Consider the following 27,799-nt stretch of genomic DNA (forward strand, 5'->3'; position numbering starts at 1 on the left):
CGGGAGGGCCTCAAGGTGCTGAGGTGACCGCGGCGACGCGGAGAAAGAGAACTGGGTGAGTTTGGGGGGGACTCCAAGAACTGAAAGTAGGCCGCGAGATGGTGGGGGAGGTCGAGGACGGTGAATGAGAAGCAGAAGCAGTTTTAAGGGCACGATGCGGGGAGAGTGGGGAAGGGAAGGTGGAGACGTGCCCTCAGGTGGGAGCGGGGCCGCACCTCGGCCGTGTCCGCTGTGTGCAGGTGACAGCTCTGCGGGGCAGGCCGGACCCGTGGCTCCTGGAGAACGGAGGCCCGAGAGCCTGAGAGGTTGGACCCCTGCTAGGAGACCAGTCAGAGGGTCCCAGGCTCTGCAGGAGGGCGAAGGTGTGAAGGGACAGCCAGGGTTCTGCCCTAGTGGTCAGGGCTTGAAGGTAAGGGGCTCCGATGAGGGTGAGGGCAGGGTCTCAGGGGACTGAGGCTCTGTAAGGGACCTGGATCGAAGAGTGGTATAGGACTCCGTTAAAAGGGCACACTTTTTTTTGTATTTCTTTTTTTAATATTTTATTTTATTTTACATATTTTTACATCATTTTTCATTTTTGCTCAATGTATGCATTTTCATCTTGGTTATAGTCCCCATACAAATCCCACTCCCCTATTTTGGCTCTAATCCCTCCTCCCCACCTCCCCATTACCACCCCCCCCTCTGGTTTATAGTTGCTTGTTGATTTTGATTTTTACTTTATTATAATTAGTCTTTGTCCTGGTCCCTTATTTAGGTTTTCTAGATTCCTGCTATGAGTGAGACCATCCGGTATTTTTCTTTTTCTTTCTGGCTTATTTCGCTGAGCATGATCCCGTCCAGCTCCATCCATGTTGCTGCAAATTACATGTGTTTATCTTTTTTGAATGCTGAGTAATATTCCATGGTGTATATGTACCACATCTTCTTGATCCAGTCATCTATTTTTGGGCATTCGGGTTGTTTCCATAGCTTAGCTATTGTAAACAGTGCTGCTATAAGCATAGGGGTGCAGGTGCCCTTTGGAATTAACATTTCTGTGTCCTCTGGGCAAATACCTAGGAGTGGAATTGCTGGATCATATGGAAGCTCCATCTTTAGCAGATTGAGGAATCTCTACACAGAGAAATCTGACCCAGAACATCTCAAATGACTGTACAAAGATACAATAACCTTCTTACCATCATTAATTAACATTAAATATAAGGCAGGTATATAGTATTAAATAAAATAATATCTTTGTGAAGTAGTTTCCAAGGAAAACCTTCAAACCAAAAGAGATTTACTTATTATGTGAACTTTACACCCTACTCCCCTCATGCCTTTCTCTTTGCTTTGTTTTTCTAGCTCTCAACAGGCTTGTTCTCCCATGTGGTTATAAAGTAACATTCTTTTTTTTTTTTTTTTAAATGGAGCTTTATACTATAGTTCTGTTGTCTCAATGCTCACACTATTATTCAAAGGGGACTGATAATATTGTTACAGTTTCTCCCTTTTCTAATTCAGATTGGCATGAGAACAAAGTCCTTGGGCATCAGAAAGTTAAACCCACCCAAGAGGTGTTACTACAAAGCCAGGTTAAGGTTATCTATCCCTTCACTATGTCTGTTCTTGAAAAGAAAGTAACTATACACTCCCTTAAGACCACCATGTCTTCTTGCCTTTCTGGGTTTACAGAAATTGTGGGTTACAGAACTCTAATCCCATTTTACATGCTTAAGTAATTGTGTTATCTATAGCAGACAAGAATGTAAAGATAGAAAAACAGTATTTTTTTAACCTGTTACTGATTTATTGCTATCTATGAAGAAACCTTTAAGTAAGCATTAGTATACCTACACTCGGTTTAACTGTATGAGTGGGAAATTTTTAAGAGTTCAAATTTCACGTTCTCTTAGGGAAAAAAATCTTGTTCATTCAAAATTAATGGTAGTTTATTCAAAAAGCCAAATATTCATTAACAGAAGAATAGACTTAATAAACAGTAATATACTTCAGCAACAAACTACTGTCATTGAGAACACACTCAATACACACTAGAACGTGGGTGACCCTCAAAAGCTACTTGATGAAAGAAGACAGGCACAAAAGAATAGGTACTGTAAAATTCCATTCAATATGAAGGACTGACATAAGAATAGAAATCAAAATAGTGGTTTCTTTTGATCTTGGTTGAGGGTTGACCAGAAGGTACACAAGGTTACTCTCTAGATACTTTCTGTATCTTGATTGACAAGTTTATAATACATTTGTCAAACTACAAACAGTATCTGTGCATTTAAGTGAATATAATTATGCTTTGATTTTAGAATGAAATGGCTTATCCCTCAATTTTTCCAAATTGCATTAGAAAGTCTGCCTGAGAAAATTTATACATATTTCTCTCTTCCCAAAATATTATCTTTGCATTTGTTACACAATATTTTTAAAATATTATAAGCTCAGTGAATATTATATTGGAGTGATTTAAGTTCATTTGTGAAACAAGCTTGGGGAATTCCTGATCTGTAATGAACAAATTTACTTAGGTTCATTTAAAATTCACTTTTAAAAGAGTTAGTACATCTAAGTAAAGAAAAACGGTTGTGTCAACAGAAGTAGGAATCTGTGCTAGTCAAAATAGTTTAATAAAAAAATATATTAAAATAAAAAGAAGTCCTAATGTAAGTAAGATTAAACCAGCAATTTTCTGATTCGTTCTCTTCATGAATTCTGTGTTGTAATAGAATTGCATTCATTGCAGACACTGCTTTTATTTTATTTTATTTTATTTATTTGTTTGTTTGTTTTGTTTATACATGCACTAGGTACAGTCAGAAGCGCGGGAGGGTGAGAGAATTCACCAGAGCCAGAGCGGGGAGCACAGCAGGCAGAAGGACCCAAGTACACTGCTGAGGGGAGCAGCGGGCGGCAGGAGAGGTCTGTGCGCCATGTGTGACCCTCCTCCGGTGGCCGGGGAGCAGCCGAGGGTCATACCGGCGCCGCCGAGGTCGCGGGCAGCTTCGCAACCCAGCGCTCAACCGCTGCGCCACCAGGGAGGCCCAGACACTGCTTTTAGAAGTGTATTACTGACTATCTTTTTACTGCTGAAGATAGTCAATTCTTTTTTTCTTAAGAATATGATTGAGGTGCTCTGCTCCCCGCTCTGGCTCTGGTGAATTCTCTCACCCTCCCGCACTTCTGACTGTACCCAGTGCATGTATAAACAAAACAAACAAATAAATAAATAAAACATGCCTCTATAAAAAAAAAAAAAGAATATGATTGAGGGCCTCCCTGTTGGCTCAAGGGATTAAGTCTCAGCACTATGAAGCTGTCTGTTAGATCCCAGGCCCAGGAGCTACCCACATGATGCAGCAGGCCTCTCCTGACTTACCCACTGTTCCCCTCAGCAGTGTATTTCAGTCAGTCTGCCTGTTATGTTCCCCACTCTGTCTCTGGTGAATCTTCTCACCACCCCGCACACCTCTGTCCCACACCCCAGCTCTTGTATGCAAATAAATAAATAGATAAATAAATAAATAAATCTTTTTTAAAAATGATTGAGAACAGGGCCTCCCCGGTGGCTCAGCCGCTTGAGCGGTTGAGTGCTGCGCTGTGAAGCTGTCCACAGCCTCTGCAGCGCGGGTTTGATTCCCAGCCGGCCAGGCAGATCCCCACATGGCACGGCAAACCTCTCCTGTCTCACCCGCTGCTCCCCTCAGCAGTGTCGGCGCCTGTTTTGTGTCTGCGGTCTGTCTGCCTGTTCTGCTCCCCACTCTGTCTCTGGTGAATTCTCTTACCCTCCCACGCCTCTGGCCTGTACCCCCATACTTGTATAAAAAAATAAATCTTTTTAAAAAATGATTGAGAACAATTTGATGGAATAAAGATTTTTACTGAAAGAAAAATTATATTGGAAAACTACCTATTGTGATGGACTTTCCTTGCTTTGTGTCTCCATGTTTTACCTTTACTGTTAGATAATTGAGAGCAAGCATCAAATTATGCAGTTTGGTATCTTGTATAGCAAAGACTGATATTTACTAACATGAACTAGAAAGGCTATATTGATTTTTAAAATACTAAGATGCCATACTCATAGGCTATTTGCAGAAGAGCATCTTCCCTGAGTAAAAAAAGTGACAGAATTGAAAGAATAGAGAATTCAAGGATCATACTTGGGAAAATTCAATACCCCACTTTCAATAATGGTCAACTAGGAGTAGCAGAAGATCAACAAGTTAATAGACTTGACCAATATTACAAAATAACATCACCTAGTAGATCTCTGTGGAACATCACCACTACAACAGAATACAGAATTCTCAAGTACACATGGAAAAATTCTCCAAGATAAACTATGCTAGGGCATTTTAAAAAGTTTAAATACATTCAAAGGTATTGGAATTATACCAAATACATTTTTCAAACAGTGGAATTAGATTGGGATCAAAAACAGATGGGATAGGGCCTCCCCGGTGGCACAGCGGTTGAGCACCGGGTTGCGAAGCTGCCCGCAGCCTCTGAGGCGCCGGTTCGATCCCCAGCTGCTCCCCGGCCACTGGAGGAGGGTCCCACATGGCGTGCAGACCTCTCCTGCCGCCCGCTGCTCCCCTCAGCAGTGTGCTTCAGTCCTTCTGCCTGCTCTGCTCCCCGCTCTGGCTCTGGTGAATTCTCTCACCCTCCCACGCTTCTGACTGTACCCAGTGCTTGTATAAATAAATAAATAAAAATTAAAAATAAATCTTTAAAAAAAAAAAAGATGGGATATTGGTAAGTTATCTTATCTAGATAGATATTAAATGACATCTAAATTACCAGTGGTTAAGATGAGAAATCACAGGATAAATTACAAAATACTTTGAGATGAGTCAAAACAAAAACAAAATATTAAAACTTGTTTAATACAACCAAAACATTGCTTAAGAAAAAACATAGTTGTAATTTATAGCTTTACACATTAAAAAATTGGAAACTACAATACTTGCCCTGCCCTTCTGTGAGATAGAGGTCATTATAGAAAACTGAACATTGGGGGGGAAAACTAGAAGCAGACTAAACACAAAACAAATCTAAGCAAGGAAATAATAATAAAGATAAACATATATTAATGGAAATAGAGAATAGAAAAATACTGAAAATAAATGAAATGAAAAGTGATTCTTTAAAATAAAAGTGTCAAATCTGTAGCTACATTGACCAAGACAAAAAGAGAAGACCCAAATAAATTACTAAATTCAAAAATGAATGGGGGACATCACTATTATGGTAATTTTAATGTAGTAAAAGGAAACACTATGAATATACCTACAAATTAGCTAATCTAAATGAACAAATTGCTAGAACACCACAAACTATTGAAACTCACTAAAGAAACAATAGAAAATCTGAATGCAATTATGACAAGTACAAAGATTGAATTAAGAATTTTAATCTCAGGGCCTCCCTGGTGGCACAGAGTTTAATTAAGCTATCCCCAGCTACCACAGCATGAGTTCGATCCCCAGCCTGCCAGGGAGGAGCCCACATGGCTTAGCAGACCTCTCTTGCCTTGCCCACTGCTCCTCCTCTCTTGCCTTGCCCGCTGCTCCTCTCAGCAGTGTATTTCAGTAGATCCGCCTGTTCTGTTCCCACCTCTCTCTGGTGAATCCTCTTACCCTCCACACCTCTGGCTTACACTGCAATTCTTGTATGCATAAATAAATAAAATCTTAAAAAAATAAAGAATTTTAATCTCAATTCCCCCTCCATAAAAACCCAGCCTCAAATGTATTCATGGCAAATTCTGATATTTACTAACATGAACTTCAAAATTTTAAAGAATTAACACCAATGTATCAGAAAAGCTTACCAAAAATTAAAGACATCCCAATGATCCTGTGAGGACAGGTTTAAACCTGATGGCAAAAACAAAGACATCACAAGGAAAGAAAAAAACAAAACTTACTCTTTATGAATCTAGATGCAACAATCTCAGTGAAATTCCAGCAAACCAAAACCAATTACAGATAAAAATGACTATATACCATGACCTAATAGAATTAATTGTAGGTATGCAAGGTTGGCTTAACATACCATCTTAATAATAAAGAACATAACACAATCACCTTAATGGATGCACAAAATCATTTCACAAAATCCCCCATTCACCTGTTCTGCTCCCCACTCTGCACTATCAAGTACCCCCGCACTTCTGGCCTGTACCCCAGTTTTTTGACGTTAAAAAAAAGAACTGAAGTATCCATCAACTTGCAAGTGGACAAACAAGAAGTGGCTTACTATTCAGCTATCATTAAAGAAAAAAATGAAATCCTGCCATTTGCAGCAATATAGATGGACAGAGAGAGGGAATTTATGCTTGGTTAAATAAACCAGACAGGAAAAGATAAACACCATATGATTTCACTCATAGAGGGCACTTAGATTAAAAAAAGAATGAACTAAATAAAACAAAAAGTAAACTAAAATCAACTAGTGGTTAGCAGAAGGGCTGGGGAGAGAGAGGTGGCTAAATCAGGAAAAGAGAGACAATGGTATAGTGAAGAATAGATTTGAATTTTTAGCAGTGAATTTAAATATATACGTGTTGATTCTTGGGGATGAACACCTTAATTTCACATACTTCTACAATGCAGTTACTAAAATTAAAAAAAAGGAAAAGGAAAAGGTGCTGTGAGTGCCTCCTGCACAGAGAAAAGGTGATGTGAGGACAACCAAGAAAGCATCTATCAGCAAGCCAGAAAGAGAGCGCTCACCAGGAACCAACCCTGCTGACACTTTGATCTTGCACGTCCTATCGCAGTCTAACAAATTAAATTTCTGTTGGTTAAACCACCCAGTCTGTGATATTTTGTTCTGGAAGTTGTAACTAATACACAAGTCTTTCAACAACCCTATTTCCCTTTTACTGCTTTTCAAAAGTTGCCTTGCATTTTTAAAGTTATCCTTTTGAATTATAATTATTGATATTTGTATCTCTTCTCTCTTCTAATATTAGCTCCTCAAGAACAGGAATCCTGTTTCATAAACTAGTATCTTCCTACCCTACCACCTAAAATAGTATGTTATGTAGTGTGTTGTTGTATATAATGTATTACATACATATGGTATATAACTATTTGTAACAATTATATACATGTATATAATGCACTGGATATAATATATATATATATGGGATATAAAAATGGATATTCAGAAGTTAAAACTTCAAAAATTGGTTAGTAATTATTAATGTTTGGCAGAAGTGTCATTGTTACTGTCTTTATTTGAAGATTAAATGTGGTTTAAGGAAATGTATACAGATACCATATTGGAAAAGGTTTGATTGCATGGTTAGTTTTATATTTCAACTTGACTGAGCTGTAATATCCCGTTATCAGTCAAACACTAATCTAGATGTTGCTGTGAAGGTACTTTTGTGGATGTAGTTAACATCTATAATCAGTTGACTTTTAAATTTAAAAAATTACCCTTAGTACTTCTGTTGGGTTTCATCCAATCAGTTAAATGGCCTTAAAAACAAAACCTAGGTTGGCCCGCCCTGGTGGCACAAGGGGTTGAGTCTCTGCATTATGAAGCTATCAGCAGCCACTGCATTATGAATTCGATCCCCAGCCAGGGAGCTACCCACATGGCACAGCAGACCTCTCCTATTTCGCCCACTTCCCTCAGCAGTTTATTTCAGTAGATTTGCCTGTTCTGCTCCCCACTCTGTCTCTGGCAAGTCCTCTCACCCCCTGCACCTCTGGCCTGCACCCCAGTTCTTGTATGCATAAATAAATAAATCTTTAAAAAAAAACAACTGAGGTTTCATTGAGGAAGAAATAATAAAACATCAATAATCTAATGACAATTTTGTGCCCTAGAGTTAGCAGCTCGCCAGCCTGCCTTACACATTTTGGACTTGAAACTCCCAGAGTTGCATAAGCCACTTCCTTGAAATAAATCTTATTATGCGTAATCTACTGATCCTATTTCTCTGAAGAATCCTGAAAAATACAAGCACTTTTTCATTATTGTACTTATCGTTGCCAGAGTTTCCCTTTGATTCTTTTTTAAAATGTCTCTTTATTGAGATTCTGTGTTCATTGAGTCATTGTCATTATACTTTTTTGCAATTTTTTTAAAGATTTATTTGTATTTATTTATGCATACAAGAACGGGGGTGTGGGCCAGAGGTGTGAGGGGTGAGCGGATTCACCAGAGACAGAGTGGGGAGCAGTACTGGCGAATCTACTGAGATACACTGTTGAGGGGAGCAGTAGATGAGACAGGAGAGGTCTGCTGCCCCATGTGGGTAGCTCCCTGGCCAGGGATCCAACTCATGCTGCAGTGGCTGGTGATAGCTTGATAGTGCTGAGGCTTTAACCCCTGCACCACCAGAGAGGCCCTTTCTGTAATTCTTTATACTGGTTTTCTTTAGTAATTTGAATCTATTTATAATAGTTTCTTTGAAGTCTTTGCTAAATCAAACATGGGAACACTTAGATACAGTTTTAGTTGGATGAGTGTGTCATAGCTCTTGTTTCATTGCATGTCATGTAATTTTTTGTTTGAATAGTGAATGTTTTAGATAATATATTGAAGGAAATTTGGATTTTCCTCCTGAATTTTGTTCTTTGTTGCGTTTAGTCACTTGCCTACCTAGATTAAAGCTCTGAATTCTGATTCACATAAACCTATGGCTACTGGAAACTATATTCAATTTTTTTTCCTGTTTTTATTTTTAGGCTTGGTTTTCTAGGGGTCTCCTCTGTATCTTTATAGCTTAGTGTTCAGCCAAAGCTTAATGAAAGATTATGTTCAAAGACCTCAAGCCAGTAAGACTTTCACTTTCTACTGATGGATCAATGTGTGCACTAGGGAGTACATTCAATGTTCAGGCTGTTTTCAAGTCTTTCTTTGCATTCTTCTGAGTCCTCTGGAGCCTTCTCACTTCACGTTGCCGGTGTGCTATTGACTCCATTGGTCCAGAATATTTCTGTGACTTCGGCCTATTTCAGTCTTTGATGCATATGTTCATCACCTTAAGTCCTCATGGGATATATGGAATGCTTATCAAGCCCTGCTCTGGCTGTGGCAACTCTGGGAAATTCCTGTTAAATCCCAATCTACTCTGCCAATCCACTGTTTGCCCCTGTCAGGTCCACAATATCAGGGAAGCACCTACCATCCATATTTGCTTTGCACTACAGTCACCAGTTTAATTGAAAGTGCTCCAGATCAAGTACTCCTCCTTTGGCCATAGCAGCAAGACTGCTAGTGTCCATGCTTTACCCAAACCCAGGTGAACTGTGCCAACAGAAGTGATATTGGGGATGGGAAGTCCCAGACAAAAACAACAAAACATTTTACTATTTATATGTGAAAGTCAGTGGTTTTCATGAATAAGCTCTTTATAGTATATCTTTAATATTTATAGTATATCTTTAATATTATTTTATAGTATATAGTATATCTTTAATATAGTATATAGTATATCTTTAATATTATTTCTAGAATGCCAAGTGGTTATTTTGACAATTTTGTCCAGCTTTATAGCCACATTTTGGGGAAAGTTTCTGTCAACCTCCTTATTCTATCATACTGAACAAAGCTCTCCACATTTTAATTTAATCCTCAAAAAAAAAAATGCCCTAAGGATTCCCTCCAGAGTCTGAGAAGAAATTATAGTATCTCGTTTCCATGATTTGATGATTTTGAATACCAAAAATAACACTTTATTTTTTAGACTTCTAGAGAAGAAACTATAACCACAAAAGTGAAGAAGATGCTTCTTAACTCGTAGAGTACAGGGTCTTATAATTTACATATATTTAAATACATTTTGTATATAGTGTACATAGTGTATGTGGTATATAGAGTACCTCTTGTATTTTGGAACTCTCAACCTCACTTTATAACTGCATGTTTTTCTTTTAATTTTGTATTTCAGTTAAGTTCCTTATGACTTCGCCTGAAATTTCTTCCCTTTCATGGGGGCAAATGAAAGTACAAGGCTCTTCTAAAACCTATAAGGACTGCAAAGTATGGCCAGGAGGCAGTCGGGCTTGGGATTGGAGAGAGACAGGAACTGAGGTAAGCTGTTAGTGTTTTATTTATTTTTTAAAGATTTATTTTTATTTATTTATGCATACAAGAACTGGGGTATAGGCCAGAAGTGCAGGGGGTGAGAGGATTCACCAGAGACAGAGTGGGGAGCAAAGCAGGTGGATCTACTGAAATACACTGCTGAGGGGAGCAGCTGGTGAGACAGGAGAGGTCTGTCGCACCACATGCGTCAGCTCCCTGGCGGGGAATGGAACTCAGACATGTTGTCAGCTCCCTGGCCAGGGATTCAACTCAGGCCACAGTGGTTGGCAATAGCTTGATAGTGCTTTAACACCTGAGTCTTTAACCCCTGCACCACCAGGGAGGCCCCCAAGCTATTAGTGTTTTACTGACACTCCATGTGTCAAATGATTTCCAACCTCCAAAGCCATAATGACCAAGCAAAAAGGGACTATTTCTTTTCCCCTGTCTCTTTTGAGTTATAATGAACATACCATTAAAGTACACCATTTCATTGGATGTTTTAGTTTTATAAACTTGTGCAGTAATTACCACTCTGGTTTCTAAAATATTGTCATCCCAAAAAGAAACCCCAGGACATTAGCAGGCACTGTCTATTCTTCCGTCCCACAAACTCCTGGCAACTAGTAATCGTTTTGTTGCTGTAGATGTGCCTACTGTAGACATTTCATTAGCATAGAATCACTTAATCCTCTTAGGTATGTACCTAGCTAGTATTGGAAATGTTGGGTTATTTTTTTTTTCAAGATTTATTTATTTATACACAAACCAGGGTACAGGCCAGATGCGCGGGAGGGTGAGAGGATCCACCAGAGACAGAGCGGGGAATAGAACAGACAGACTGACGAAATACACTGCTGAGGGGAGCAGCGGGCAAGACAGGAGAGGTCTGCCGCGCCATGTGGGATTCTCGCGGGTCGGCAGGGATTGAACCCATGCTGCAGAGGCTGTGGACAGCTTCACAGTTTGGCGCTCAACCGCCTTTGCCACCAGGGAGACCCTGGAAATGTTGGGTTATATGGTAACTCAATATTTAACCATTTGAGGAACTATTAGACTACATCCCAAAGCAACTGTACCATTTTGCATTTTAGATTTTAGGACTGTATGGCCCATCCAACTTTTCTAAATCACTCCTCACCAACACTATTGTTGTTTCACTTTGTTTTTATTATACCATCCCCGAAGGTATGAAATATTCTCTTATGGTAGTCTGAATTTGCATTTCCCTGTATTGCATTTCTTCCATCCTTCTTAGTGTGCCATACCCAAGGTAGCATCTCTGCTCATTAGTGGAGGACCAGTGAAAGAAGGGAGTCTCGAACCATCAACACACCCATATGGAACTTAATTTCAGCAACAGTGAGATGAAGCAAGATAAAAAACATTGAAGTCCTACTCCTGCCTGTCCTCTTGGGAGCTGAGAAGAGAAATAGTCCTGAGAAATAGTACTTGGCTAGAGCAGTGTCCACTTCACAGAGCTGGGAGTTGGGAGACAGAGAGTCTTCTTTCCTTGAATACCATAGATTCTCATCTTACCTAACAGGTATTTATATATGTTCTTGAATAGGTATTTCTTCATTTTCTGTTTGTTCTTAGGACCATTTCTAAAGACTTGGAATTTTTTTTTTCACTTTTTTTCTTTCTTAGGGAAGAGGTTGATTTTCTTTGTTGTTTCTTTTAAAATTTTTCCCTTAATGAAATTTAGGTAATGATGGAAGGTGAACCTTCAGTCTTAAAGGATAGTTTTGATAGATATAGAATTGTTCATTGACAATCTACTCATTCAGCACTTAGAATGTCATTCCACATTTTTGTGTGTGTGTGCCTTGTTGTTTACTAGTGAGAAACCAACTGTTATTCTTACTAAAGGTTGCTTGGAATTAACTCACTTCTCTTTTGCTGCTTTCAACATTCTCTTTCTCTTTAGCTTTTTGACAGCTTAACTATGATAGGTTTACTTGTGGATGTCTTTGAATTTATTCTACTGAGAATATATTGAGCTTCATGTATGTATAAGTTGTCATTTTTCATAAAATTTGGGAAAATTTTAGCCATTGATTATTTACAAATTCTTTCTGCTCCTTCTAACTCACCTATCCTCTGACTCCTGTTATTACTAGACAGGTATGTTTCACAGTGTCCCATAAGTCTGTTTATTGTCATCATCCTTTTTTTTCTTCCTATTTTCTCATGGTGGATAATCTCAACAGACCTATTTTTTCAGTTTTGCTGACTTCAACCTGCTGTTGAGTTCCTTTAGTGAAATTTTCATTTCAGTCATTATACTTTTCACCCCCAGATTTCTACTTGGTCCTTTAAAAAAATAATTGTTTTTTCTGTCGATATTCTCTATTTGAGAAACTCTCGTATGCTTTCACTTGTTTCCTTAGATATAGTTTTCTGAAACAATGCCTGGAACCCAAAAGTATTTGTGTTTGCTGAGGGACTTTGTATCCAATTTGGTGCAGTCAGCACTACTCAGCCAGGTAGTTGAAAATTCTGTCAGCTTCTTGCTTGTGCAGAATGTCAGGTTACCCATTGTTGTGACCTTAGGGTCATGTCATTCCTAAGCATGTACACAACACTGGCCATGTGTATGGCCTTTTCAACACCAAGGTTCATAGCAGAGCTTTTCAAAGCCCCCTATGGACATCTCATTTCCAAGTTTTTCCTTTTGAGTATTTGGTTAACCTCTTGTTTACCCTGTTAGCTATTGCTTTGGGCAGTAAACAATGATTTCTGACTGTTTCTGAAAAACTTCTTTGGGAAAGAAAGGTGATTTGCATTAGCAAGCTCCAAGTCAGATCAAATAAAGATACCCGATGAGTGGAATCTTCCAGGGAATTATCAGATAGGTCAAATAATGACAGTTCTCTGGGGGAGATTTGAAGGAGCTTTCATCCATTAGTCTATCTTGCTTGACTGCCAGGCTGATAGTTTCTACTATGATTTCAAGTTGTTGCTTTTTAAGGCTACTGTAGACCTGGTAGTGGAGTCTACTGGAATGGGACAAGTTACAACTGCATGATGCTCAATTTTCAGCCTTTTTTTTAACTTTATTTTTAATTTTTTTAAATTTCATTTTGTATCGAGGTAACATTGGTTTAAACACTGCATATGATTTAGGGGTATAGGCTCATACCTCTTCGGATGTAGATCATCACACCATGCCCATTACCAAAGCACTCCTAATCCTCTGCCACAGCCCACTGGGCTCCCTCCCTCCTTTCCCCTCATTCCTTAAATCTCCCCTCTGGTAGCCTCAATTCTGCAGTCTGATTTCTAGGATTTGTTTTGGTTTAGTTTCAACCATCCCTTTGTTTTGCTTCTTTATATTCTACATATGTGTGAAATCATCCAGTATTTGTCTTTCTCCTTTTGATTTAGTTCATTTAGCATAATCCCCTCCAGTTCCTTCTGTGTTCACAAAGTCAGCCATTTTTCTTTATTGAACACCACCCTGAATTGTGGGAAACCTAATTTCCAGAGTATATTAAAAAGTTGATTTTTGCCTATGTTCTCATTGATTTTGTAGAGGAGAAGCTTTTCAGGGATTCTTAATACAATTTTTACTCAGAAGTAACTATTTTGGATTTTATACTTATCCAATACGATGCTGGACCTGCTTTCACTAGCTCATGAGGACTGATTGTTAAATCTTTGGGAATTTTGTAACACAGTTTTTAGACAAATCCATTATTAAATCTAAATTATAAAAACCTATTTAAATAAATCATTTAAAACATAGGTAACACATACTTAAAATTCCTAAATTCCTAATTATGTTACTACATTCTGTGTTCTTGAAATTATTTATATCTGTGGTTATCTAATGATGAAACTACTGTGTTATATGTGCAACTGTACATCTGTTACTAGCTGCATTCAGTGATATCACATTGATATCTTGATATTAGCCATGGTGGGGGTATTTATACCATGGGCATTGGAAAACACAACATATGGGGCATTGCATTTTTTTTTTTTTGTCTTTTGAGCTTTATGGCTTAATTTAGTTATGACTAAATTATTTTTTAAATGCTACAAAGAGATTTTATTTGGAAACAAAACAAACAGAAGACTGAGGAATGTCCACACAGCTCTCCATAGTGGTTGGACCAGTTTGCACTCCCAACAGCAGTGCAGGAGAGTTCTTTTTTCTCCACATCCTCGCCAACATTTCTTGTTGCTAGTTTTTTTAATATGTGCCATTCTCACTGGTGTGAGATGGTCTCTCATTGTAGTTTAGATTTGCATTTCCCTGATTACAAGTGATGTTGAACATTTTTTCATATGCCTGTTGGCCATTTACATTTCCTCTTTGGAGAAGTTTCTTTTTAGCTCTTCTGCCCATTTTTTGACTGGATTATTTTCTTTGTTTTTGTTGAGTCTCATCAGCTCTTAAACCAGAGACATACTATGAAGGGGGGAGGGCGGAGAGAGGAGGGATTGGGGTCAAAATAAGCGGGGAGCAATTGTATGGGGAATATAAGCAAGATGAAAATGCATACATTGTGCAAAAATGAAAATGATGTAAGAAGTATATAAAATAAAATATTGAAAAAAAAAACAGAAGAAATGGTCACTTCATCTCTCCTTCCTATTCCATGGACATATGTAACTTCTGAAAGTCCACCCCCACAATTTCTCTGGAGAAGGAAACTGTGGGAGATTACTAGGCGTTATAGGTTTTATATCTTGCTGATCTATACATTAGTGGAACTTGCTAGCTTCCTCACCTCATTTAACTAAGTTTCTGAATATTAATGTTGACATTTACCCCTCTTGATGAGGATATTCCTCTGAAAGCGTCTCTGACAGTTAAGGATATACCAGAGTAAATGGCCTTTCTTCCCTCAGTGCCAGGAAAGAAACTCCTGAGTCTCATGTCCAAAGTATATCCTTGGCAAAAGGTAGGCTATGGGTGTCATCTCAAAATGCTATTGTAGTTTCACCTCTTATAAGCATTTTGTTTCTACAAGATTTTATAAACTCAAATTCAGAAATTGGTAAGCACACAAAAGATGTAAGTTGCAATGTATATATGGTGGCACTAAGCCAGAAACCAAATGGAAAGGTCATTTGACTAAATAGATCAAAAAAGACAGATCATTTGGTATGTGGCTATAACAAATACATTTGCCTTTAAATAAATTTTATTCTTAAACACAACAAGTATTATAAATTATATTATAAATTATTAAAATTATAACGAATAATAGACCTGTATAGCCATTATTCAATTTTAAAAATAAAATTTTACAAATATAATTGGAGATCTTTCCCTTCCTTCGATCTGTATCAGTATTCTGAATTTCCTTTATACTTTTTCAAATATCTGTCTGTATTCATAACAGTATTCTTTTTAAAGATTTATTTATTTATGCATACAAGAGCTGGGGTATAGGCCAGAGATGCAGGGAGTGAGAGGATTCACCAGAGACAGAGCGGGGAACAGAACAGGCAGACGACAGAAATACACTGCTGAGGGGAGCAGTGGGTGAGACAGGAGAGGTCTGCTACGCCATGTGGGACCCTTGCCGGCCTGCTGGGATTGAACCGGTGCTACAGAGGCTGCGGACAGCTTCACAGCACAGCACTCAACCGTCTGCACCAACAGGGGAGGCCCTATTTGTCTATTTTTAAAGATTTATTTTATTTATGTATGCATATACGAGCTGAGCTATAGGCCAGAGGTGTGGGAGGTGAAGGCTTCACCAGAGACAAAGTGGGGAGCAGAACAGGCAGATGGACTGAAATGTCACTGCTGAGGGTAGCAGTGGGCGAGACAGGAGAGGTCTGCTGCACCATGTGGGTCACCTCTCTGGCTGGGGATCGAACTCGTGCTGCAGTGGCTACTGATAGCTTCATAGTGCTGAGACTTAACCCCTTGCACAACCAGGGGGGCCCTACTATGCCCAATTTATATGTTGCAATTGTAACACCTAAAGATGAAGGTATTAGGAAGTAGAGTCCTTTGTGAGGTCCTTAAGTCATTAGTGGGGGAGCCCTTATGAAGAGGATTAGTATCTCAGAAAAGAAGCTGCAGAGAGAGCTCTTCCACCATATAAGGCCACAATGAGGAGGTGCTGGCTATGAGTCAGTGAGAGGGCCTTCACCAGAACTCAGCCATGCTGATGACTTGATCTTGGACTTCTAGCCAACAGAACTGTGAGAACTAATTTGTTGTTTATAGGTTACCCTGTTGGTGGTATTTTGTTATAGCAGCCCAAACAGAATGAGATGTTTTAATCCATCACTGTTATTAATATTTTTGAAGTTTAAATTATTCCAAATTAGGCAATGTCCTATTTACGTATTTCCTCCATTTTTGGCTTTGTTTTTTTGGCATAGACAGGTGTATTTTCTCTGGATTTAGCCATTCTTCAAGGGGTTCTAGTTCTTTCTCGTAGGGAATGGTATCTAGAAACCAAAGTCTGGGTATCATTGCGCACTTATTGCTACTAGGATGTCACTACATATAAGCCCTTTAAGTATATAGAGCCAGAAAATGTGTGTGAGTGCACCTGTGGGCTATGATGTATTCCCTCACCTTATCCCTGTGGTGTTCCGGTATGATTGGCACTCAGATATCCACTCTACCCCAAGTGATTTGTGTGGCTGATCATGATTTTGTTTAGGAATGACTCTGTGGATTAGCCAGTGTAAAAGCCAAGTAATATAAATCCCAAAATCTATTGGCTTAAAGAAGATAAAAGAATATTTTCCTCTCTCATATATTAGTGTGACCAGTCTAAGAGGGAGACAGGGAGGACAGCTCTGGGGAGACAGAAAGAGACCCCGATTGTTTTCTCTCTTGCTCTATCATCTTCTAGAACATTTGAATGGTGGGAACTGGTTGTAGCCATGCCACAAATCTAACTTGCAAGGGAGGGGAAAGAGAAGAAATGGTCAAGCTCAGTGTTTTAGGCCCTAACCTAGATGTGGCATCAATTTTTTCTGCTCATAGTCCAGTGAATTTTTATTAGTGATAGTATTGTCACATGCCATACCTACCTGTCAGGGGGGAAAAAGAAAGTGAAGTCTCTAGGTTGGCAGCCATGAGCCCCAGAGAAACAACTCAATGGGTTTTGAAAGTACTAGCACAGTTCTATGTCTGCTACTATGTGATGTGAGGGTAGTATGCTAATGGATTTTTGGAAAATATTTCCACTCTTCTAAAGCTAGTAGAAGAGTACATTACGAGACAATACATCTGGTTTTCACTATTTAGATAATTTCATTTGTATCAAATGTTTCCTTTGTAATTCTATGTATTTATGCACTTAAAAACTTTATTCTAAGAAGGGGGCTGTAGGTTTCACCAGATTGCCAGAGCAGTCTATGGCACAAAAAAATAGGTCCCTGCCCTGGCAGAGGCAGGAAGATATTCTAGAGGCTGTTCATTCAGGCAAGCGATAATGAGGCTGTGACTCAGGCAGTGTCCACAGGGGACAGATTCCAGAGATCTTTTAACCTTCACTCAGAATCTTTTATCATCAGCACAGCCAGACAAAAGCATTGCTACTATTTATGCTCACTTCATTTTGGTAGAAGGAAATGCTTCCTTGAAAGTATAACTTAGGAATGTTTTATTTTAAAATTTAACATAAAAAAGGACGATATGCCTGAGCCATATAGGATGTGACCCTGTTGTTCAGTTGGCATAGTGGATAGTGGCTGGACATTTTCCCACAATTAATAGTTTTTCCACAAGAAAAAAACAGTACGCCCTCATCCTTACACTGTGTGATGTAAAGCCTCTTAAAGAAGAGGAACTGCATCAGACATTCACGGAGGGAAGATTTGCCCCGAGGGATAGGAAGCAGCAGAGTGGGAGCTGGTGGCAGGTTGATAGGTTGATGCCTCCTCTGTAACTGGCTGATGCTCCCATCACAGCCCTCAGCGCAGGCTGTGAGTAATCACCCGCCAACTCCTGGGTCCACAGGCTTTCACAGCAGTATCTTTCATCTCTCCCTGCATGACACCCCAGCCCTGAAGTGTAGCACGCAGTGGCCAGATTCATCACCTGGGTTTCATTGATCCAGCAACTTGATGGGCTGTGGCTGTCTCCAGCCTGAATCTCCAGAGATTACCGTTTTGCACTGTCACATGACCTTTCACTTGATTTCAAGCCTTGTTTCCTTATACTAGGATGTGAGTTCCAGAGGCTGGGGATCATGGTGCTCCTCAAAATGGGTGCTATTCTTTGTTGAATGAAAGAATCATTTAGCATTTACTTAAGGAGGGTCAAGCTCTCCATTCTTGGTTTGTAACTCTAATAAATGTTTACCTTGGTCATAGCCCAGAAAAAAAAAATGTTAATTCTTCCTTTCATAACTGTGCAGCTGAGGGCAGTTCTGGCATTAGTCACAGAGCCATGGAACTAAATAAGGTATCTAATGTCATCGTCTGACATTGTTTAAGAATCAATTATTGTAATCAAGTGAAAAATACCAGTTTCTCATCTTTTAAAAATTTATGAACCTAATGTCAGGAGGAAAATAATCTAATCTCCCCCAATCTCTGATCTCTGTGGGGAACAGGGAGAGCTGGAAGCAGAGGTATTGTTCAGAGACACTTGGACACTAGCTCTACATCATCAAGGATGCACCCTTGCTATTGAGCAGCACTGTTCACTCTTCCATAGGTAGGTGTTCTAACTGAGAACACTCTTGGATACTTCCTAAAGCAGAAATATATATAGTCTAGTATAAATGACGTAGGAAAGGGTTAATGATGTAAGCCTGAATATGAAAGGGTATTAGTGAGAGAGACTGGCTTTGTTATCAGCTCTGGAACATTCAGTGACCCAGAGAAGAATGTCAGCAGCAGTTGTACATCCCACAGAGCCAGGAGACACGCAGAAAGCCAACTAAGATATGTTATGTCTGATTCTGTGTTGTGAAGCCACCTGGCTTCTGTTAAGTTCTACTTCCGTGGCTAAGTAAATCAGAAAGCTCTATCTATGTGTGCCTGTTTGTGGTCTCTTTCTGCTGATCTGTAACATATCTATACTACTGCACTTTAATAAAGAACTACTTTAAAATAATTTTGGGGGGCTCCCAGGTGGCGCAGGCAGTTGAGCACAGCGCCGTGAAGCTGTCCTCAGCCTCTACAGTGCAGGTTCGATCCTGGCCGGCCAGCGATAATCCCACATGGCATGGCAGACCTCTCCTGTCTCGCCCGCTGCTCCCCTCAGCAGTGTATTTCAGTCTGCCTGTTCTGCTCCCCACTCTGTCTCTGGTGAATCCTCTCCCCCTCCTGCCCCTCTGGTCTGTACCCTGGTTCTGGTATGCATGAATAAATAAATCTTTAAAAAAAATAAAATAAAATAATTTTGGACTTGTGGAAAGGTTAAATAATAGTACAAAGAATCCTCATTTTTGCCCTGGTGGCGCACAGTTTAAAGTCCCAGCATCATCAAGCCACTGTGGCCTGAGTTAGGCCTGAGTTCAATCCCCGGCCAGGGAGCAACCCACATGGCGCAGCAGACCTCTCCTATCTCACCCACTGTTCCCCTCAATGGTGTATTTCAGTAGATCCACCTGTTCTGCTCCCCACTCTGTCTCTGGTGAATCCTCTTACTCCCCAAACCTGCACCTCTGGCCTATACTCTAGTTCTTGTATGCATAGATAAAATAAAAATAAATCTTAAAAAAATAAAAATAAAAAAATATGCACTTCCATATTGACTTTTTATATCAAGTTTTTTCCTAGTCTTCACTTAAACACTTCTTTGGTAAAGTATTCAGATACTTTACCAATTTTTAAAAATTGGATTATTATTTTTGTGTTTTGAGAACCCCTTATATATTCTGGATACAAGCCCATTGTCAGATATGTGAGCTGCAAATATTTTCTCTCAACCTGTAGATTTTCTTTTCCTCTTCTTAATTGTGAGAGAATATATACTATTGTTAGAGAACTGATAGGAGGCCAGTGTAACCTGAGCATAGAACATGAAATGGATGCAATGAGAGGCAGCTGGAAACTTACAGACCATGTGAAGGAGTTTGGCATTTTTACTAAGGACAATGAGCAGCCATTGAATGTAATTAAGGAGAAGTGGTGACATGGATGGGATCATGAAATGATCCCTCTGGCTACAGTTTGAGGAATAGATAATTGCAAAGAGCTAATGTTTTATGAAGACCAGTTAGAAAATGGCAGCTTAGACCAGGGGTAGTGGCAGTAGAGATGGAAAGAAATGGACAGATCCAAGAGACAATAAAGAAGAAAATATCTAGCTAATACCCACTATATCCAGTTTTTTTGGGGGGAGGGAATGTTTACTATTTCAACATTGTATTTGTTGCTTAGCTGTAGGGTTTTCTTAGATGTCTTTTATTTAAGGAAGGTTTCCTTTAGTTTATTTTGCTGAGATTTTTAAAAATCATAAATACATGGTGAAATTTTTTAAATGCTTGTTCGACATTAGTTGAGATATTTATATGTTATTCTTTACACTGGTGAACAACACTGATTTTATTTTATTTTATTTATTTATTTTTTTTTTTTTTTGTGGGACCCTCGCCGGTGGCCGGGGATCGAACTGGTGCTACAGAGGCTGCAAGCAGCCTTGCAACCCAGCACTCAACTGCTGCGCCACCAGGGGAGGCCCACAACACTGATTTTTGAATGTTGAACCAACCTTGGATTTACTAGTGCTTTACTGAAGATTTTCATGAAATGCTTAAGTGTAAGGGCCAGGAATGGACCACAGTGCAGGTTTTCTGATCCCATGCAGACTGGGTAAAGGAGGAGTCAGAGTCCTCTGTAGTTTTGCAGGTTTTTTATTTGGGGTTCACCAGGCATATGGCTGGGGGCCTGCCAGCCTCCCAGCCCCCAGCAAGTCTTCACTCTATCTGGGCTCTCTAGCGTTCGTTCTGCTGCTTCTCGGCTTCTCTTTCGGCTTCTGCTTCGGCTTCGGCTTCTACTGCTGCTGCTGCTACTGCTACTGCTGCTGCTGGCGTCCCCTTGACGCCGCCCTTAAAAGCACAGTCTTAGCTCAGCTGAATCCCATCTACCTATGCCCACACCCTATTCCAGGTGCCCGCCATCAGGCATGCATTCAGGACAAGGATCCATCATCTATCCTGATGGCGGAAAGGCAGAAAAGCCTGATATTTTCTTTACCCTACATTAAGATACTTAATCAGTGAAGTCATAGTACCCAGAATTTTTATTATAGAATGGTTCAAATTATGAATTCAATTTCTAACTGATATAGGAATATTCAGATTTTCTGTATCTTCTTGTATTACTTTTGATGCATTTGTTTTTCAAGAAATTTGATGATTTCATCTCAGTTGTCTTTTTTATCAGTGTAAAGCTATTCCTAATATTATTAGTCTCTTAGGATCTATAATAATGCTCCCTTTGATACCTGATATTTATGATCTGTGTCTACTTTTCCATTTTTCCTGCTTAGTCAGTCTTGAAGAGTTTTATCAATTTTATTCATCTTTTTCAAATCACCAACTTTTGACACTGTTGATTTTCTCTTGTTTGTTTCTTATTTCATTAATTGACATACATATGTTCATTATTTTCTGTTTTCTACTTACTTTGATATAATTTGTTTTTCTTTTTCTAGCTTTTTAAGATAAAAAGCTTAGATCGTTGATTCTAGACCATTTTTCTACTATAAGTTCCTAGAGCACTAAATTCCCTCTAACATTATTTAATTATAACCACAAATTTAAAATGTATATTTTTAAAGATTTATTTATTTATGCATAAAAGAACTAGAGTACAGGCCAGAAGTGTGGGGGTGAGAGGATTTACCAGAGACAGAGTGGGAAACAGAACAGATGGATAGACTGAAATACACTGCTGAGGGGAGCAGCGGGTGAGTCAGGAGAGGTCTGCTGCACCATGTGGGTAGCTCCCTGCCTGGGCACAGTGGCTGCAGATAGCTTCATAGTGCTGTGACTTAACCCTTTGTGCCACGAAGGAGGCCCATAATATATTTTTCCTTTATCCTTCAGTATAAAACACTCTCTTTTGCTCAAGTTCCAGTTATTTGTCACTCCTCAAAATATCATGTTACAATTTATATCTACTTTGTCAAATGACATTTTCTATATTATTTCACTTCTTTGAAATTTATTGAGACTTATGGCATGACATTTAGTCTGTCTTAGTGAATCTTCCAGGTGTAATTGGAAAAACATGTGCATTCTGTAGTTGTTTGGTGTAATAACCTACAGATGTCTATTAGGTCAAATTAATTGATAGTGTTTATATACTCTATTTCCTTACTGGCTTTTTCCCTATTTGTTCTATCAATTACTGAGAAAAGGTGGTTAAAATTTCCATCTATGCTGGGTTTGATTATCCCCTTAGTCATTTTTGTCTTCATGTATTTTGTAGCTGTATTACTAAGGTATACAGATTTGGGATGCTTGGTTTTTCTTTATGATATAGGTCCTTTAAGCACCATGAGATGACATTCTTATCTCCATTACTACTCCTGTCTCGAAGTCTACTTAACGTGGTATTACTATAACCACACTAGCTTTCTTACTGTTTTGAGCTAAGTACAACTCTATGTGGTTGTCAGATTTAGTACTTCAAAGTGTCATGAAAGTTGTTTCTGAGTATAGTATCCTAATAAAGTACATTAAACCAGAAGTTAAATCTGTTTCAATTTAAACCCAGCCCCACCACTTACTATGACATCTTGGCCGATGTGTATATAGTTTGTGAGTTTCAGTTTCCTTATCTAGAAAACAAAGAGAATGGATGTTGTAGTGTTACTTTATAGAGTCATTATGAAGATCCCATAGAGTAATTTCTATAGATATATGATGAAGGCTGCAACTATAAAAGCAAAATATTATTATTCTAAAGGTTTAATAAAGACTTACTTGCTCTCCTACCTTTTACAACTTTATAAAAGTTCCATTCTAGCTCTTCTAAACCATCATCTTGTAGAGTATAGACTCCTTGGTTATTTGGTCCACATATTGTCTTCTTGATATTTTCAGCATCTGAATTTCCCTATATCATCTCTAACTATGGTTAAAATGCACTCCTTCCACAACCAATGCCTCAAGGCATACTCCTATTCAACACCCAGTTAAAATAACACATCTTCTGCAATTTGTTACTCATCCTTATTGCTCCCTCTTCTGAGATTCTTCACTGTATTTTATCTAATCCTGCTGCAACTATTTCTACAGGTTCACTATCTTATCCAACTAACACTCCTTCAGAGACTATTTAGTTCACCTCCGTACTGCCAGTGCTTTAGTATATAGAGCCCGGTGCAGAGTAGATGCTCAGCAAATGCTTGCTGACGGAATGAAACGATGGAGATAGACTAATCAGGTAAGGATGACTTTGTGTCTCTGAGTTTCATTGCTGAAAAGTGTCATTCTTGTACAGATCCATAGTAGGGGAAGCCCTGTACTTGAGCTGGTATCTATCAGACTCTGCCCTCCATATTGTCATTGCTGAAGTGGGAGTTATTCAGAAGCTACCATCCTTTAATGTTGAATTCCCATTCATTAAACACCTTACAGCAGATAACCCTGGAAGAATATGGGGACTTTACATAGCAATAGGGAGGCTTTAAAGCCTGGAGCTTAAGAGAAAAGATTCTTATGACAAGGAACTAGTATAGAGATTCTTATGAATTCTTCCCAACAGCCCCAGTTTTGGCTTCATGTGCAAGTGCTTTCTTCTCCCACTCCTTAGAGTTGTTTCAGCTCCAAACACACTCACCTACCTGGAGTTCACTGGCTTTTTCTTTCCTCTGAGCCTTTACACATGCTGTTCCCTGCACTTGGAATACCTTGTTCCCCTGATTACCTTTAACTTGGCTAATTCCTGCTTGTCCTTTAGGTCTCAGCTTAACTGTCACCAAAGATGGAATGCTTTCCCTGACCACCTGCCCTGACCCCCTGCATCTGGATTCGGTGCTCTTTCTTTATTTTCACAACATCCTGAACTTACTTCTGAGTAAAACTTATAAAACTATTGAAATTTCTGTTTAGTCTTCTGTATTTTTCATGCGACTTAGAGCACCTTGTGGGAAGAACTGTATCTTGTTATTTTCAGAACTCAGAATGATGCTTGGCACAGAGTACACCTCAGTAAATGTTTCTTCAGTGAATGCGTGAATGATTCCACAAGATTGTCGATTGCTTGAACCTCCCTGTTGTGGCACAAGGGGTTAAATCTCAGCACTATCAAGTTGTCTTCAGCCACTGCAATGAGTTCGATCCCCAACCTGGGAGCTAACCTACATGGCACAGCAGACCTCTCCTCTCTCACCTGCTGCTCCTTTCTACAGTATATATTCAGTAGATCTGCCTGTTCTGCTCCCCACTCTGTCTCTGGTGAATCCTCTCACCCACACACACACACACCTCTGGCCTACACCCCAGTTCTTATATGCATTAAAAAAAAAAAAAAGAATGTCAATTGCCAAGATTAAAAAATCAGGTGGATGGTATACTTTCTCTTCTCACGTCTAGCATTCTCCTGGTGTGCAGCCGGCAGATGTGGAGGAAGTTGTCAAGCAGGGTGTGCAGACCCTTGTGATTGGCCGAGGGATGAGTGAGGCCTTGAAGGTATGTAGTGGTGAGCACGGCATTTCTGAGACAACTGGTGGTCTCTTGGACTTTTACCTTAGAGATGTGTTCTTCTTGGAGTTCATCTCTGTAATCACACAGGCCCCTTCTGCCAGCCAGCTGACAGCCCAGGATAAAATAATGGCTGCACACACTTCTCTTCCTCAGCAGGGTTGGCGTCACCAGTCTCCACCTAGCCCTGGGCCTGTGTTGTTTACGCTATTTCTCAGGAATTTCTCAATCCTGAAATTTCTCAAGCTTTATGATTATCAATATTTGGTTCTTTAAATTTTTGTAGTACTTTACCTTTTTATAGTACATTTTATTGTACCTTTTCTTTTTCTTTTCTTGGACATATTCAAGTTGTTTTTCCTTTTCAGATAAAAAATTATGCCTATTATAGAAATAATATATGGCTATTGTAAAAGAATCATTGCATAAATGTAGAAGGTGAACAGTTTGATGTTTACTGCTTTAATTCTCTCTCACTGCATCTGCAAATATATACACTGACACATACAGATATACATGTACATATTTATAACTATTTTCACATAAATGGGATTATATTACACATACTGTTCTGTAGTCTTTCCCTCACATTATTATGGATAGCCTTTAACACAAATATATGAAGTTCGACCTCTTTCCTCCTTATAGACATGGCAAAACCCAGTTCCCTGCTGATGAAGGTACCCTTTATTTATATTTTTTGGATTAACCTAGTTTTTCTCTCATTACAATAATTTTCCCTCCCCCATCCTCACCCATTGCTCATTAAAATAATTTCTATCTGTAAGGCTATTGTTATAAAATCATTCAAACATACAGAAAATATAGGGCATTTAAAAAAATATTTCACTCAGAGCTCTTTCTGAGCCAGAGTCTAATTAAAATATATTTAAGAAAAATACTCGAGGCAAGCCAGAGTTGAGGAAATAGCCAATTATAACTGCCACTACAGAGAATCTTTTGATACATTTATTTGCACATATTTATTCAGCACCTTCAGACACCATTCTAGGCACTGGGAATAATGAGATAATCAAGAGAGACAAGACTCCTGGCCCTCATGAATAATTAAAAGGAGATAATTTCAGATCACAATAAATGCTATGAAGAAATGGTGATCTATGAGGGGCTGTTCTGAATGGGGGTGGTCAAGAAAGAGCTTTCTGAGAATACATTTGAGCTGAAATATACATACATTAACTACCTTCATCCTCACACCAACTCCAGGCTGTAAGGTTTATTATCATGTTACAGGGAAGGAAATTGGGGTTCATTGACATTAAATAATTGGCCTCAAAGTCTCTTGGTTGGTACTGGAAAAGTTAGAATTTAGAGTCAGGTTGGATGACTCAAACATTTAACATCGACATGCTAGGCATTCTACATGCTTTAACTGAAATCATTCTTATACAAACCCTGTGAGCTAGTTATGATCACCCCTGTTTAGAGACATGGGAAAATAGGTTCATAGATTTTAATTCACTTACCCAAGCTCACGCTGCTAGTAAGGACCTAAATCCAAGTCTGTCTGACTCCAAACTCCATGCTCTTTCCATTTCTATTTCTCTTGAGCTTTATGCATGCATATCATGGAACTTCTGTCAACTTCTTAGAAGCTTCTTCTGACTCCTTGGGGCTCACTACCAAATTTTGGACTGGTAACATTGATACCGGAATTGTCAGGCCTAGTCTCCCAGCCAGGAACGGACCCCAGGCTGCAGGGCAGCGCTGAGCCCCAGCCACTAGACCCCCACGGGTTGGTGTCTCACGAAGCCGCAGCAGGAACTTCGCAGACGCTCAGGCAAGCAAGCGAGAAGAGGCAGGTTTGTTTAGAGAAAGAAAAAGTTTATTGAGGAGAAAAAGAACAGAAATAAAGTGGGACTCCCAGGCCAGGAAACCAGGCCTGGGAGGGGCAAGGAAGCCAAAGTGGAGTCGTGTCTCAGGGAATATAGACCTTCTTTCCCTAATTCTAAAGCTCCACCAGTCTCTTTGTGATTGGTTAGTTCTCAGCTGTCTCACTTAATTTGCTACTGAGTGGGGGATCTTCACATTCCTTATCTAACAGGTCTGTCTTTCCCCATTTGTTGCATCTTTATCTTTATGGCCCAGTCCTCTGGATGGGCATCCCTGCATTGAAGTTAAACAGCTGCCCTTCTAAGTTGTCCATAAATTAAACCACTCTTCATTTCTCCAATCTCCGCCTCCCTTTACCACCTGAAGGAAACCAGGACCAGCGTTAACAATGTTGTCCTTGGTCCTGGCATGTTTGTTTTTCCTAGTGGAATTGGTTACATTCCCTTGGTTGTCCTTATCTCTGAAGCCTCCCTAAATTCTTCAGAGGTCCCCTCCTGCACTGTCCCTGAAACTGCCTAATAACCCTAGCTTGCCCTGTGTCTCAACATGCTGGGTGAAAGAAGAGTCACAGGTATCACCTGTGACTGGGGAGTATTATCTCATGGCAGGGAAAGAAACCCCAGCATGCCCTTCCCCTGACTTGTGGGTCTGCTAATCCTAAGCGGCCTGTTCGGCCACCATTTTTGTTACCTGCAGTTCTGCATTCCTAAACAAGGTCAAGAACTGGCCAGTCAATCAGTTATAGGAGCCAAAGCTTACAAGGTGCCTTTCAAATCAACCAAGATCTTAAAGCTGATCAGGGGAAAGCCTGTTGATAAGACTGAAACCACGGCTGGGGATGTAGAGCTTGATCTCAACTGCAATACCAAGTCCTCAGGCAGATGAGAAATGCCTGGAAGGCAGACTCACAATCCCTGATAACTATGGATGACAACTACATTTCACCCCTCCTTTTTCTTTTTGTCCTCCTTCCCCTCACAACTGATGATTATCCCATCAATAAAAAGGCCAGATTCTTGCTCCTCGGAAGCATTGTGCATTGTGCAGCCTACTCCACGACTCCCCTACTCCACGACTCCCTTTTGTCATCGGTGTTGTCGATGCAGCACTGACTTACTCATCTTTCCCCCTCTTTCCAGGTGCCTCCATCAACTGTGGAATACCTCAGGAAACAAGGCATCAATGTCCGGGTCCTCCAGACAGAGCAGGCAGTGAAGGAATACAATGCCTTGGTTGCCCAAGGTGTCAGGGTGGGAGGAGTTTTCCATTCTACCTGCTGATGGAGCCTTAAG

At 39.6% G+C, this 27,799-nt stretch overlaps 1 protein-coding gene across 2 annotated transcripts; it reads left to right on the plus strand.

Annotated features, from left to right (window-relative positions):
• AAMDC (adipogenesis associated Mth938 domain containing) lies at positions 1-27,799 on the plus strand. 2 transcript variants are annotated; one of them, XM_084232153.1, is made up of 4 exons: positions 1-55; positions 9,917-10,059; positions 24,546-24,641; positions 27,647-27,799. In XM_084232153.1, exons 2-4 carry the CDS (start codon positions 9,928-9,930, stop codon positions 27,785-27,787), a joined length of 369 nt encoding a protein of 122 aa, XP_084088279.1. In that variant the 5' UTR covers positions 1-55; positions 9,917-9,927; the 3' UTR covers positions 27,788-27,799. The 2 variants fall into 2 exon arrangements, with proteins under 2 accessions (XP_084088279.1, XP_084088280.1); XM_084232154.1 differs by lacking the exon at positions 24,546-24,641.

This window comes from Talpa europaea (genome assembly GCF_964194135.1).
Source record: "Talpa europaea genome assembly, chromosome: 1".
NCBI lineage: Eukaryota > Metazoa > Chordata > Mammalia > Eulipotyphla > Talpidae > Talpa > Talpa europaea.